The 15,104-nt window shown below is 37.1% G+C and overlaps 1 protein-coding gene across 6 annotated transcripts in view; it reads right to left on the bottom strand.

Annotated features, from left to right (window-relative positions):
* Nucleotides 1-15,104, bottom strand: part of asap1b (ArfGAP with SH3 domain, ankyrin repeat and PH domain 1b) — a 74,635-nt gene that overhangs the window by 13,323 nt on the left and 46,208 nt on the right. For all 6 annotated transcript variants that reach the window (XM_027172975.2, XM_027173001.2, XM_027173010.2 and 3 more), the window contains 8 exons: nucleotides 10,801-10,934; nucleotides 10,626-10,717; nucleotides 10,265-10,451; nucleotides 8,572-8,657; nucleotides 7,354-7,469; nucleotides 4,855-4,922; nucleotides 4,388-4,495; nucleotides 4,047-4,266 (listed from right to left, as the gene is read on the bottom strand). In XM_027172975.2, coding sequence (XP_027028776.1) covers nucleotides 4,047-4,266; nucleotides 4,388-4,495; nucleotides 4,855-4,922; nucleotides 7,354-7,469; nucleotides 8,572-8,657; nucleotides 10,265-10,451; nucleotides 10,626-10,717; nucleotides 10,801-10,934 — 1,011 coding nt within the window. The remainder of the gene's footprint in view (nucleotides 1-4,046; nucleotides 4,267-4,387; nucleotides 4,496-4,854; nucleotides 4,923-7,353; nucleotides 7,470-8,571; nucleotides 8,658-10,264; nucleotides 10,452-10,625; nucleotides 10,718-10,800; nucleotides 10,935-15,104) is intronic.

Genomic DNA, 15,104 nt, shown 5'->3' with positions numbered 1-15,104 from the left:
TCATTTAAAGCTGCCATCAGATGATGAGTTTTTATAGATTTTGTGCATTTTGCTCAAAGTGTGGTGCAGCCGTGCTCTATTATCAGGACTCACCGTATTATTTGTTTATGCCCACTGTACCATAGCTTTTAAATCATTCAGTAGTGATGCCACTTACTACTTTTTGTATAGTTCTATCGCTAGTTATTTGCAGTCTCTAGTGAAATTCTTGCTTAATTGGGTTAATGTCTGAGAATAATTTGGGCAGTCTAATACCTTCACCCCTGCCCTGTGGACTAGCACTGTGGTGAAGACACTGACTGTTGTTTTTGTCTTTTACTTCACAGTTTTGTCATCAACTGCTGCTGTTTTCCTTGGCTAACCCGTTTAATGTGTGGATGTTAGAACACCAGCAGTTTCTATCCTAAACACAGAAAACTTAAATCATTTCATTTAAAAAAGCAGTAGCATCCAACTCATGTGTGTATAAAGGTGCACTTAAGAGCAACTATCATAATCTATATTATAAAGTTTAGATTTTAGTTGAGATTTATATGATTTTAAACTAATCAGTTGAGGTTTATGCTATCAAGTAGTATCAAATAGTTTGTGTATTTTCAGTTACACACAAAAATCTGCTGTGACCTTTTTTTAATGCATTAACCAAATGAATATAAATGAAGATAAAGATCAGTCATTAAATTAAAAAAAAAAACTTTTATACAGTGAAAATTTCCACAATTTTGCCTCTATAATCAACATCACAATGGATTTCAAATTACATAAACAATATGTGACTGAAGTGTATTAAAAACTGTGTGGGTTAAATGGGATTGAAGACTTTCAGCTTTAATTCAAAGGGTTTAACAACTTCACTGCAATAACCTTTAGGAAGTGACGGACACTTCTTTATGTAGTCCCTAAAAAGTAATTGGACAAAAAACAATTATAAATAGAAGGATTTATACTATACTTTGAGGCAAAGCCTCTGCAGAAAAATGATCTAAAGCCTGCAATGAGTTTCCTTCCTTGAGATACTTTGCCTGAATCAGGTGATCATGAGAACATTACATTTCTTTTCTTTAAGAAGCTTTTGAGCTGCTTTAACAGTATGTTTTGGGTCATTATCCATCTGTACTTTGAAGAGGAGCTCTAACAGTTCTGTAGCTTTTGACTGAATCTGAGTAAGTATATACACTATACAATGTATACTATACACTTCAGAATTCATCATCCACATCAATAATAATCACCAGCAGTTCCATGCATGCCCATGCCATAACACTGCCTACAGTATGTTTGACAAATGATGTGGTAATGCATTGGATCATGAGCCTTTCCCTTCCTTCTCTATACTCTTGTTGTTGTCGTCTTGCATGGTCTTTTGGTGTTGCTGAACTCACCAATGTGTTCCTTCTTTTAAGGATTGTACCAAATTTTGGATTTTTGGCCACTCAATGTTTCTGCTATCTGTCTGAAGTGCATGGGTTCACTTACATTGTCACCTCTTTAAACTGCATACAGAGAGTTGCCCATGAACCACTACAAAATGCAAATGAAATATTTTGAATTTTTATCTCTGAAATAATGAGAAAATAAGCCACATCTTGGCAGGAAATACTCATTAATCAATTGTCTGTTTACTTCTGAGTCTGTGAAAATAATGGACTATGTAAATATACACCCATAATTCCCAGATAGAACCCATAGAATTAAAGCTAAATGTTTGTCCTTCAACCACATAAATTGCTCCAGTTCAGTTCCATTCAAGGTGATGTATAGAGTCAAAAAAAGTAACACTGTCCAAATACTTACTGACCTGACTGTGTAAAGATAGGACACACTCCAGTGGTATACAAGTCATTTTCAGACTCTGCAACATCATCTTTTAATGCTGTGCAATCTGTTATTAGAGGCAGCTCTAATAGAGACCACCATTCTCTGTGGATAAGTCATTTAAACTATATATATATATATATATATACACACATACATATACATACACACACATATAGGGCGATATGGCCTAAAATGAAAATCCCCGATTTTTTCAAAAAAATTGATTTACAATTTAAATCGATTTTCCTGTATATTTATATATATCGGGCATCACGAAATGGCGGACCATGCTCCAGATCCGGACCGAGTGATAGGTCTGCCCGGACCCGTTAAAATTCTAATATTATCATATAAAACATCTCCTTATTATAATCTAATATTATAAGATTATATAAGCTCTTTGATATTAATAAAAAGATAAATCCTTCGTTCATGTGCAGTTAATCTAGTTATTACGACAGGAGCATCATCAAAATCCAAGCCAAAAACAGATTGTTTCTGTTCCATACTCCAGAGCAGAAGGTGGCAGTAATGCACCTAATTATGCTGGCAGGACAATTAAGATTCAAACTGCTGGCAGGAAAGTTACATGCCCACTTCTCTCACTAGGAACGGAAGATGGAAAGGGAGTAAGGAGAGGTGGAAAAAGGGAGCTGCTCAAAGCTCTGCACTTTTCTTTTATTCAGTTAAATTCTGCCCTGTTCTATTTTACTTGAAATGTTCTTTTGCCCAAGGTTCCTGTGTTATTAATGTAGTTAATGTTTATAAAACGGGCAGCTCAAAAGTCTTTTGTTTCATTTTTTTCTTAAAGATTAAAAGCACTTTTATTTTATTCAAAAGATTCTGAATGTTTTACATTACTTAAAATATAAGCCCTAAGTTCAGGCTGCTCAAAGCTGTGTTTGCACTTTTTTATTTATTTTATTCAGAAGAAATTCAGTGTCTGTTGTCTGTTAAAAGCGAATACTATAAAAACAGTCAATAACTTCACTGTACTGTCACCTGCTCACATCACTGATGTCCTGATAGTTATACTACAACACATATTTGGGGGAATGTCTTTTTGTTTAATTTTTATGATTTTTCATATAAAAAAAACAGTACAGTATATTACAGTGAAGTTATTGACTGTTTTTATTGTATTCGCTTTTCGGGTTTTGCACTTTGCAGACGGTCCCTTGGAATCTGTCTCTTAGGTGTTCACACATAGAGACTTGTGTATTTTATCCACCAAGGAGGAAAGCTGATTTTGAGGACAATTGGGTTATAGCTGCCTCTCTACATTACCACGATTAAAAAAAAAGGTGTTATTTGTGTGACAAGAGCGTTTAGCTCAGGAGTTATTGATTCGGGAATCTCGAATCTGTGAATATGCGGCCAACTTATATATATATATATATATATATATATATATATATATATATATATATATATATATATATATATATATATGTGTGTGTGTGTGTGTGTGTGTGTGTGTGTGTGTGTGTGTGTGTGTGTGTATGTATATTAGAATTTATTTATTATATATAAATTAGAATTTCCAGTAGATTATTAAAAGTTTTGGAAACTTTGATTCACATTTATGCAAATAAATGCTTCAGTCTGGCTAACCCAATTTTTCACACACAGCTATTCTAAGTGCCTAAAAAAATTGAGACTCACTAAATGATGCTGTTGAATATATATCACTGGGTCAACATCAACCACCTATCACCAGCTAAAGGCCATTAATTTAGAACAACATACAGCACATGCTTAACTATTCATTTTATGCCTTTATGTTTCTACTCCATCAGTTCACTTATGGAACTACTCAATGTATGGAAATTGTAATTCAAAGTTGATCCAAGGTTTTAGTTGTATGTATTGGTGGTTTTTTTTTAAAAATTATTTAGTTAATATTTTTCTATCACCTTTATCTTTTTTTTTGCTTTCTGTAAAGGTGACTAACAGAATATAGTAGGATTTCAATAATAATTACTAAATAAATACAGTTCTGCACAGAAAACACTTGATCATCATCTATGCATCTAAAAACGTATGCATCCTTTATAATACTAATAGACTTTAATTGTTTTATGGGTCACAGGCCAAATACAGCAAAGGGGAATGTAGTCAAAATACATCATCTGTAGGCAGCCAAAGATCACTTGTAAAAGGGTACAACGTTTTGTGCTTGCTGTTTACATAATGTGAGTGACCTGTAAACACAAAGACTGCTTTACCTTTTCCTGCATTCCTAGGTGGCAGAGGTGGTGCATCACCTACAGGAGAGGAGGGACAGTCAGTAGAAATACTGTACACCTGATTGGTGAACATGCCATAGGAAAGGCGTGGTTTATCTCGCTGCCCAGGAAAACCCGGAAGGGAGAGCTTATCATGTGGAGACAGGCTGGATGAGTGACAGAAACTCTGTGGTCTCCGGTCCTTCTTAATTGGGCTTGGCTGTGGAAGAGAAGAGGTGAGCCAAATGTATGAGCATAACTGTGCATGCTTTTAGACAGAAAATTTCAAATTTCACAGGATGGAAAATTATAAGAGTAAGGTGAAATGTGAAATATCTAACCTTTTCATCAAGATCATCATCACTCTCATCCATTTCCTCCAGTCTAAGATTCCAGTCATACTCAACATGAACCTTTGGATTAAACTTTCCCTCTGCAGCTTGCATCAACTAAGGCAAAAACACCAACAGCATTTATTTTGCTGTCTAAATCTCTGCTGCCATCTAGCGGCAGTCTTTGGTCTTTACGTTCACCTTTATTTTTGACCAGCAGCTTGCTTTAAATATACATCAATGAAAGAACTCAACAGTTTGTCATCATCAGCTTTTTACTACTATCTTCGGCACTTTATAGCATTTTACAGTTATTTTCATTTACATGACCACACAGTTCTGACAGTATAATCAATCTTTTTTCATTCAATTCTGTAAAAGCAGGGTTTAAGCAATTTAGTCTATCGTTAGGCCACAAAAGCCAACAGGTAGCTGCTAACTACTGACTGAACATTTTAACAGCATTATTTACTTACTGCCTCTGCAGACTGATCAATCCTCATCTGCCTGGCAATATCCAGTGCTGTTTCTCCATTATGATTGGCTAAAAGCAAAAGGAGCAGACAATGAGAAGATAGTACATAGAAAGCTACTGCCAATATACAACCCTGGTTTAGCATCAACAATATGCAATGCCATGAATGCACTTTAATGCTTAAGCATAGCCCTTTCCTTTCTCAAAGATCAGATTAAACCCTTCAGGCCATATAATACACTAGGGCCTAAACGATTCCTGAATTATCTCAAGTGATACAAAAAGAAGCTTATTTTAGTCATTTTACTGTAACTACACAGGGAGCACTTTTCACCATTATTACTGACACACAACCCACTAAACTCTGAACATGTGATGTAAACACAGATGCTGCAAAATGAAAAATGAAGGAACAGGGTGACAACGGGCAACTAGAAGATTTAGGCAAAAGAAAACAGCAGAAAGTTTCCAAAGTTTGTGATCATTTCAAACTAATAGAAAACTTGAACTGGAGTACCACAACAGTGCAAGTTGGATGCCTCAACATTTTATCCAAAACACTCAGTCCTCGCATCAAGTCCACTTAACAGAGTCGAAACAAGGCAACGTAAGCATTCACATTTTGCCTAAATCATTTTGATTGATAGTTGAAATGTAAAAATGTATGTTAATTGTCGCTATATGTAGTGACTATTTAAGACCATAAATAAATATGGTGTTATTGACCATATAAGTTTTGTGATGGCTTAAGCGTTATGTTTATAGTCTCACTCTCTGTCACTCACACACAAACACACACACAGTCTCACAGTCTGACCACAATGCCTCTTGAAGAGACATACACCTGCAAATATTGCAGAGTGGCCTGAAGACTTTTGTACCAAATTCAACATTCCAACAGAGAATGTAATATGGGTTTAGTTGTTTTCACAGTTATTTATGTTTGCAAATTCAGCAATAAAAATGTCAAACTGTAAACTTGTAGTTCATTTTAAGAAATCTCTTATTTTCTCTTCCATATTTAGTATTCCTCTTTAGGCCCCCTGGTGGTCACTTGGCAGGATTCCACACTCTCATCGCTGCGGGTTCGATTCCAGTGCAGGGAGCTAAACCAGCCTCTGAAGAGTTCATTCTCAGTGCCAGTCCAAAGCCCGGATAAAAAATGGGAGGGTTGTGTCAAGAAGGGCATCCGGCGTAAAACCTGCACCAAATCTAATATAGCAAACCATATGATCCGTTGTGGCAACCCCATACAGCAGGGGTGTTAAACTCAGGCCCGCGGGCCAATTATATTTGGTCCGCGAGATCATATCAAATGTGCATTACAGCTGGCTAGCCGCATGCTCCGCCAATACTACAAATCCCAGAATGCCTTGCCACTGTATTGACGCGTAGTCACGAACAGCAAGCGCCCCTCATTCTCTGTTGACAGTCGTTAATAACAACCATGTTACAGTCACATCGGGCAAGTTAATTCACCCTCCACAAAAATGGCCTAACGAAAGATGGACAATAGGAGCTTTCAAGACAGGTGGGAGGCAGATTATCTGTTCACCAATATAAATGACAGACCTGTTTGTCTTGTGTGCTAACGGAGCTAACGTGTCTGTAACGAAAGAATATAACATAAGACACTATGAAACGAAACATTATGAGAAGTATAAGGACCTGGACGTAAAGCAGAAGCTCCAGAACTCGGAGGAGATGAAAAAAAGTCTGGTTTCCCGGCAGTCTATGTTCATGAAAGCAAAATCAAAAAGTGAAGCTGCTGTAAAGGCTGTAAAGCTTTATTGTGGCAGCAGAGATCGCAATATCTACCTGGCCCTTTAATGAGGGAGAGTTTGTCAAAAAGTGTATGGTCAAAGTTTGCGAAATAAACACCACCGGTGTCTTTTATTTCAAATTTAATTTCTTATGTGTTTGTAATATATAATTTGCTCTGGTTGTTCCAAATCCTGTGTTTAAGCAAAACTAAAGTTTGTTTCCATATGAAAAAGGTTGAACATTACATATCAGTTGCACTTAATTTTTCAATAAATATTCAGTTTGGCCCGAGACTTTATCTCAGTTTTATATTTTGGCCCACTGTGAATTTGAGTTCGACACCCCTGCCATACAGGGAGCAGCCGAAAAGCAAAATATATATAATGTGTATTTGTTTGTTTGTTTGTTTGTTTATTATTCTTTAATTAAAAATAGTACTTCTTATCTAATTACTTGATTAACTGAGTCAATAATTGATAGAATACTTGATTACAAAAGTAATCGATAGCTGCGGTCCTATAATACACTACGCATTTTAATATTTCTAACATTCACAAAATTAAGTAAATGAAGAAAATAAAAAATCTCTGTAAAAGCAAAATGACAATACATAAGGTGAATGTTATTTAAAACGCGGACTCCTACTTACTGAAAATGTCATTGCATTTGTACATGCAACAGGGACATGCAGTCTTTACTGTGTGTGTGTGTGTGTGTGTGTGTGTGTGTGTCTCACTGATGTCTGTAGCAGGTTTGCCTCTCAGGAGTAATTTGAGGCATTCGTGTTTTTCGTAGATGCAGCAGTAGTGCAGGGCTGTGTTTCCTTTCTCAGTCTGTTTATCCAAGTTTCCACTAAACACACACACACACACACACACACACACACACACACACACATCAAGTGAATCATCAATCCAGTTTTTTCCTTTTCATGGGTGATCTAGAGCCATGTATTCCAAACATGCACACAGGTGAGTTTGGTCTGGTGGTCTTATAATAATAATGAACAAAAGCCACATACCTAGGATGGCATATCAGAAATAAAACTTGTCCAGCATGTCCATGTTTATCAAGTTAGTTCCAAGTTAGCATAAATTTATTTGCTGTGGAGATGCTATTAGGAAATCAACAAGTCTGATCTTATATAAATGTATTACACTTAGAAGTTCCAAGCAGATAAGCTAACAAAGTTCCAGCATGTAAATGTTCACATTAATAATAACAAAAAACTAAAGCGGTAAAGTGGCAACTTAATCTTCTGAGACACCATGCTGTTTTATATTATTCTAATTGCTGTTTTTGTTTTTCATTATTATTATTATTATTATTATTATTATTATTATTATTATTATTATTATTATTCATTCATCTTCTAACGCTTATCGAACTTCTCGGGTCACGGGGAGCCTGTGCCTATCTCAGGCATCATCGGGCATCAAGGCAGAGTACACCCTGGACGGAGTGCCAACCCATCGCAGGGCACACAAACACTCTCATTCACTCACACACTACGGACAATTTTCCAGAGATGCCAATCAACCTACCATGCATGTCTTTGGACCGGGGGAGGAAACCGGAGTACCCGGAGGGAACCCCCAAGGCACAGGGAGAACATGCATACTCCACACACACAAGGCAGAGGCGGGAATCGAACTCCCAACCCTAGAGGTCTGAGGCGAACGTGCTAACCTCTAAGCCACCGTGTCCCCCTTTTATTATTATTATTATTATGATCAGCAATAGTAGCATTTGCATTATCACAAATAGAGTTTATGACCAAATTAAGTTTGATCAATTCTGAATCTTATAGACTGAAGAGAGTTGGGAAATGGGTGATTACTACGAAGATGCAAAGTCAGTGATTTATAAAACTTACAATTAATCAATCAATTATTCAATGACACCTCATTTCCCTATCAAATATGTTGGCAACTACAAGATGTTGTTCCTCCACCTGTTCTGAACCAGAAAGTCAACCAGGTGCAGTGATGAATGGTCAGCGGTCCTCACGGCATAGTGCAGTGCTGTCTCTCCAACCTCCTATAAAACATTGAGTCCAGAGATCTCAACAATCTCAAATGTATGAAAATCTATAAAAGCTATATAAAAGCACTACACAATATTTTATACATTTCTGAAGTATTTTAAAATTGTTAAAATTGTAATCTGTTTATAGCATGAGAAATAACCCTACAATGCTGATTAATTATTTATATGTTTTAAGCTTATAAGTTGTGTTTTTGATATAGCATGCAAGACTTATTGATAATAAAATCATTTCAGCAGGTTTACACAATTTATACACCGATCTGGCATAAACATTATGACCACATTCTTAATATTGTGTTGGTCCCCATTTAGCTGCCAAAACAGCTCAGACCCGTTGAGTCATGGACTCCACTAGACCCCTGAAGGTGTGCTGAGGTATCTGCCACCAAGATGGTAACAGCAGATCCTTTACTTCCTGTAAGTTGTGAGGTGGGGCCTCCATGAATCAGACTTTTTGTTCTGTTTGTTCAGCACACAGTACAAATTCTCAATTAGATTGAGATCTTGGGAATTTGGAGGACAAGTCGACACCTCAAACTCATTGTTGTGTTCCTCAAACCATTCCTGTGCGCCTTTTTTTACTTTGTAGCAGGGCACATTATCCTGCAGAAAGAGGCCACAACCATCAGAGTATACCGTTTTCATGAAAAGGTATACATGGTCTGCAACAATGCTTAGGTAGGTGGTACGTGTCAATGTAACAGAGGATCTTCCCAACAGTTTCCGAAAGCATTACACTGTCTCTGCTAGCTCGACTTCTTCCTTTAGTGCATCCTGGTGCCATGTGTTCCCCAAGTGAGCGACACACATGCACCCGGCAATCCACGTCATGTAAAAAAATCGTGAAAACATGATCCATCAGAACTGGCCACCTTCTTCTATTGCACCATGTACTAGTTCTGATGCTCACATGCCCATTATTGATGCTTTCAGTGGTGGACAGGGGTCAGCATGGGTACCCTGACTGGTCTGCGCAACAAATTGCGATGCACTGTGTATTCTGACACCTTTCCATTAGAACCAGCCTTACTTTCAGCAATTTGAGCTACAGTGTCTCATCTGTTGGTTTGGACCACACGGGCCAGCCTTCGCTACCCACGTGCATAAATGAGTCTTGGCCGCCCATGACCCTGTCACCAGTTCACCACTGTTCCTTGCTTGGACCACTTTTAATAGATACTGACCACTAGAGTCTGTGAACACCCCACAAGAGCTGCAGTTTTGGAGACTCTCTGACCCAGTAGTCTAGCCATCACAATTTTGCCCTAGTCACACTCACTGAAATCCATAACCTTGCCCATTTATTGCTTCTTCTCACACATCAACTTTGAGCGCAAAATGTTCACTTGCTGCTTAATATATCCCACCCAGAGATATCTGAGGTGAAGAGATAATCAGTGTTATTCACTTCACCTGTCAGTGCTTATAATCTTATGCCTGATTGGTGTATCTTCAGAGAACATTTTCACAGTAAATTTTCTCAAATGCTTATAAACTATATAAACTAAATATAACAAATGGAGGTGTATATTACATGTATCTCAGACTGATAAATCATATAGTTAATAATAGGTTCCACAATAAGTCCATAAACTCACCATTCCTCCATCAGGAAGAGGCTCTGTAAGTTCCACCCCTTCAGCATACACTTGAATGAGAGCCAGAAGGTCACGTGATCTCACTGCATCATTCAGATCGCTCAGCTTCAACACTGCAGAGCTGCAAATCTTCCTTGCAAATTTATGATCCACATATTTGGCATTTATAAACTCCTTGCGAAGTGTCCTAATATAAAAAAAATTAAAAAACATGAAAGGATACAGAAAACAGAAAATACTAGCTGTAGAATACATGTTGAAAACAGAATGTAGTAAACAAAGTACATCTGCATTTGAATACGCTGTTGATTATAAAAAATGTTGAAATTTTAGAATGAAGAAAGAGCCTGTAATAACTTACATATCACTAGATGGAGTAGGCTTTGGACATGGAAATGGAAGATTTCCTTCCATAATGTCATTAAAATTACTGTTCCCAACATTCTTGGCCAGCTGAAAGCAGAATATTGAGAATGAATGTACCAGCTGTACTGTTTGATGCAGTTTATTAGCTATGAAGCAGCTAACTAACCCACCAAGAGTTCAGAGGTTCCCAATTTGTCCAGTTCCATGGACTGAATGCGAGAGATGTGTACTCCCATCTCCCTGTGAATGCCTGAACACTCAATACACGTCAGAATGCCCAGGTTAGTCGACAACCATTTTGGATCTACAGAACAAAAGATAAAATAGGCATATTAGCAAATCAGGTCAAAAACCACTTGTGTGTGACCTCATTTTGAGGGATTCATCTCCAGGTCTTTTAGAACTCAAAGGGTAAAGTGGACCTACAGTGAGAGTATTTTAACAAGCAGCTAGGTCACTTTTGGTTTTGTTATTTAATATACAGTACTTACAGTTCAAATTGCAAACAATGTCTTTTGTATTTATACTATGAACAAATGTATCTTTGTAATATAAACAAATGAACAAACATAAATGTATTCATAAGCATAAACAAAGAAAATGTATATAAAAAGCACAACACAAATTACTAATATACTGTAGGTCGGGCATCACCAAATGGCGGACCGCGGTCTGGATCCAGACCGAGTGACGGGTCTGCCCGGACCCGTTAAAATTCTAATATTATCATATTAAGCATCTCCTTATTATAATCTAATATTATAAGATTATATAAGCTTTTTGATATTAATAAAAAGATAAATCTTTCGTTCATGCACAGTTAATCTAGTTGCACACCATTCTCTGTGGATAAGTCATTTAAACTATATATATACAATTACAATTTAATTTACAATTTAAATCCATTTTCCTGTATATTTATATATATCGGGCATCATGAAATGGCGGACCGAGTGACGGGTCTGCCCGGACCCGTTAAAATTCTAATATTATCATATTAAGCATCTCCTTATTATAATCTAATATTATAAGATTATATAAGCTCTTTGATATTAATAAAAAGATAAATCCTTCGTTCATGCACAGTTAATCTAGTTATTACGACAAGAGCGTCATCAAAAGCCAAGCCAAAAACAGATTGTTTCTGTTCCATACTCCAGAGCAGAAGGTGGCAGTAATGCACCTAATTATGCTGGCAGGACAATTAAGATTCAAACTGCTGGCAGGAAAGTTACATGCCCACTTCTCTCACTAGGAACGGAAGATGGAAAGGGAGTAAGGAGAGGTGGAAAAAGGGAGCTGCTCAAAGCTCTGCACTTTTCTTTTATTCAGTTAAATTCTGCCCTGTTCTATTTTACTTGAAATGTTCTTTTGCCTAAGGTTCCTGTGTTATTAATGTAGTTAATGTTTATAAAACGGGCAGCTCAAAAGTCTTTTGTTTCATTTTTTTCTTAAAGATTAAAAGCACTTTTATTTTATTCAAAAGATTCTGAATGTTTTACATTACTTGAAATATAAGCCCTAAGTTCAGGCTGCTCAAAGCTGTGTTTGCACTTTTTTATTTATTTTATTCAGAAGAAATTCAGTGTCTGTTGTCTGTTACTTGACATGTAGTAAAGTAACTACAGTATTGTTTTCCATTCAAGTGCCATACAAGTTCAGACTTTGAAAACACTTGAAATTTAACAATAAATTATATAGAAATGTATGTGCGTTATTGATTTTATTAACATGAGGGTACACTATTTTAAGTGACAATATAAGATTCGGACCTTTGCTGGGAGGAAATTTTAGTAACTGGACCTCTTTGAATTTTAATTGAATACCCTGCTGTAGGTACTTTGTTACAAGGCTGTTCGCTTTTTTGCAGCATTCTGGTTTAAATTTGGCCAATTACTCCTGACAAATAATTTTTAATTCCCCAAGGTAACGAGGATTTCAAAATCCTCTACACGTTTTTACTGGGATTCACATCAGTAGATTAGATAAGCCATGCAAATACATCCTTTGGGGACACTTTTATGTTGAAACAGCTATCCCCTAGATTTAGTTTCTTGGCAGATGTAACTCTTTCTTCAAACACAGCATGCTCAATGTGAGGTGTGTATTAGTTAGCTCTGTGACAGAGAATGCCGCAGCATTAGAGGTAGAGTGACGTTTGCAATTCCATAACTCAGGCTTTAGAACCCTGTAGGTAAGGTGAATGGGTAATATCTCAACAGTACAAGCCTAATCCAATGCTAAATCTCACCCAAAGGAGCATCACTCCTTTCCCCTTCTCATGTCTATGTTAGCTCCATGAAGCACCCACTGAGTAACCTAAGAGAGCTCTTTTTACAAGAGACTCTATAGGAAGGCACATAAAATAAGCCTTTAGGGGCACAAGCATATTTAGATATATACCAGAAGTCAGGATGCTGGAAATAGCAGGAAATACAAGTGTCTTAGTAAGGCTCATATTTTCCTTTATTCATGTAGGAGACAATGATATAATTTAACAAATTAACAAAGGCATTGTTCATATGCTCTGTGCCCATTCCCAATATGGTGTGGTAATGTAGTTCACAGCAGTCTATGGTTACTGAAGTGCTGGATGTCCAAGTGAGACACCAAAAGGAATGTGGGCTTTATGGATAACTTGAGCACTTTTAAAGGCGAGGTTGGCTTGTTTGAGCAAGACAGAGTCTATCCAACTTGCAGTAGGAAGGTGCTGCTCTCATTTCTTACAGCATAGAGCAGAGTGTCAAAACAGGGCTAAATATTATATGACAATCCAAAGTCAAGGCCAGTGAGCAGACAAGCAGGCTAAACTGTCTGCTAACTGCACTGAGATGTTGTCTCAGGTTCCAAAATACAGAGACTTGCCCTGGATACAATTATGTACATCAGCCTTGTCTAGCCGGTACAGTAGGTATCACTATAATCATTATGTAAAACAATAATCTAGGCCTCACAAAAACCTGAACTTAAATTCAAAGCTTTTGAAGATCTTTATACTAACATTTGCAGACACAAAATATGTCTAACCAGTTGCTTGGGATAATTACTTACAGACCACCAGAGCTGAATTCTAAATTTTTTTCATACGAATGCGGATTTGACTTCTTGTTTAACTTCTACTTGTTACTTTAGACAAAGCATTAATATTAATAAACTTAAACAGTCATTCGGATAATATTCAATCCAGAAGACCCTTTGAGAACAGTGGCTGTGTCTATTCTAGATTCAGTAGGGTTTAATCATTCTCATTTAACATTTGGATTAAATATAGGAAATGAAGACACAGTTGCAAAAGATTTCTCATCTCATCTAAAATGTATTTTAGTCATAATACGTATATACACCTAGCCCACATCTGTGTCAAATCTACATTCATGTCAGCTACTGCACAGTTTTATCAATAATCTACTATCTGTCTAGTTCTCACTGTCTGACCCCATAGAACCTGATCAAGCAAAATAATGCTTAGACTGTCTAAAAGCTTGAGTAGGTGCATTAACAAGCTCTGGTGAGTCCGAAATGCAGCAGATATAGTTCTTAACTATACCTGCATGGTCTTAAGCCATAGTACTTGAATAAAATTGTACTCTCTCATGATCTACCAAGTCTAATTCTACCAAAATGTAAAGGCTATTTGTTGATAACTTCAATAATGAAGGCTATAGAAGGGGGCAGAACTTGATCCTACAAAACTCCAGAGGTATTAAACAGCCTTCCAATTAATTATTGGGACTCAGACCTAACCAAGTCTAGGCTGAAACATATGTGTTTAGTAAAAGCTTTTGTTAGGTAAAACCAAACCTGGCTCATTCACAGGCATATAGGTTTTGGTTAACTCACTCACTCACTCATTTTCTACCGCTTATCCAAACTACCTCAGGTCACGGGGATCCTGTGCCTATCTCAGGCGTCATCGGGCATCAAGGCAGGATACACCCTGGACGGAGTACCAACCCATCGCACGGCACACACACTCATTCACTCACGCAATCAATGCCCCCGTTTTGGTTAACTTGGATGTTTAAACACGTTCACTTAGCATTGTTGATGGTGGAGTTGATAACCACTTTATGACACACGTCTGTACAGCTGCACGTTACCTTCTGGCTCTCCATTTTAGTTATGCGGCCATAGTTTTGCTGGAGTCTCAGCTTGCAGTTCTTTACCAGTATGCTTCAATAAGCATACCTAATTCTTTTTCTCAAACTCTATAACTCTAAACTCATTTATTTTGAGCCACACATTCAACTCCTGAGATACCAGTGATCCTGACCCATTCTGCTCTCTGATCTATCCTGATGCAATATTGGTTTGTGTTTCTCTTACTTAGAAACCATTTGCTGAGGATGGCCCATATGGTCTAAAGATAGTTGAATATTCACAGGAGAATTGGGCTGCAGCATGAAATTGCTGTGGACAGTACCACTTAGGAACCATTAAGTCATAATATTGATATAAAATAATATGAGTAACC

Source organism: Tachysurus fulvidraco, chromosome 25 (genome assembly GCF_022655615.1).
Source record: "Tachysurus fulvidraco isolate hzauxx_2018 chromosome 25, HZAU_PFXX_2.0, whole genome shotgun sequence".
NCBI lineage: Eukaryota > Metazoa > Chordata > Actinopteri > Siluriformes > Bagridae > Tachysurus > Tachysurus fulvidraco.
The sequence above is the reverse complement of the archived record's forward strand: the minus strand, read 5'-3'. Positions and strand labels throughout refer to the sequence as shown.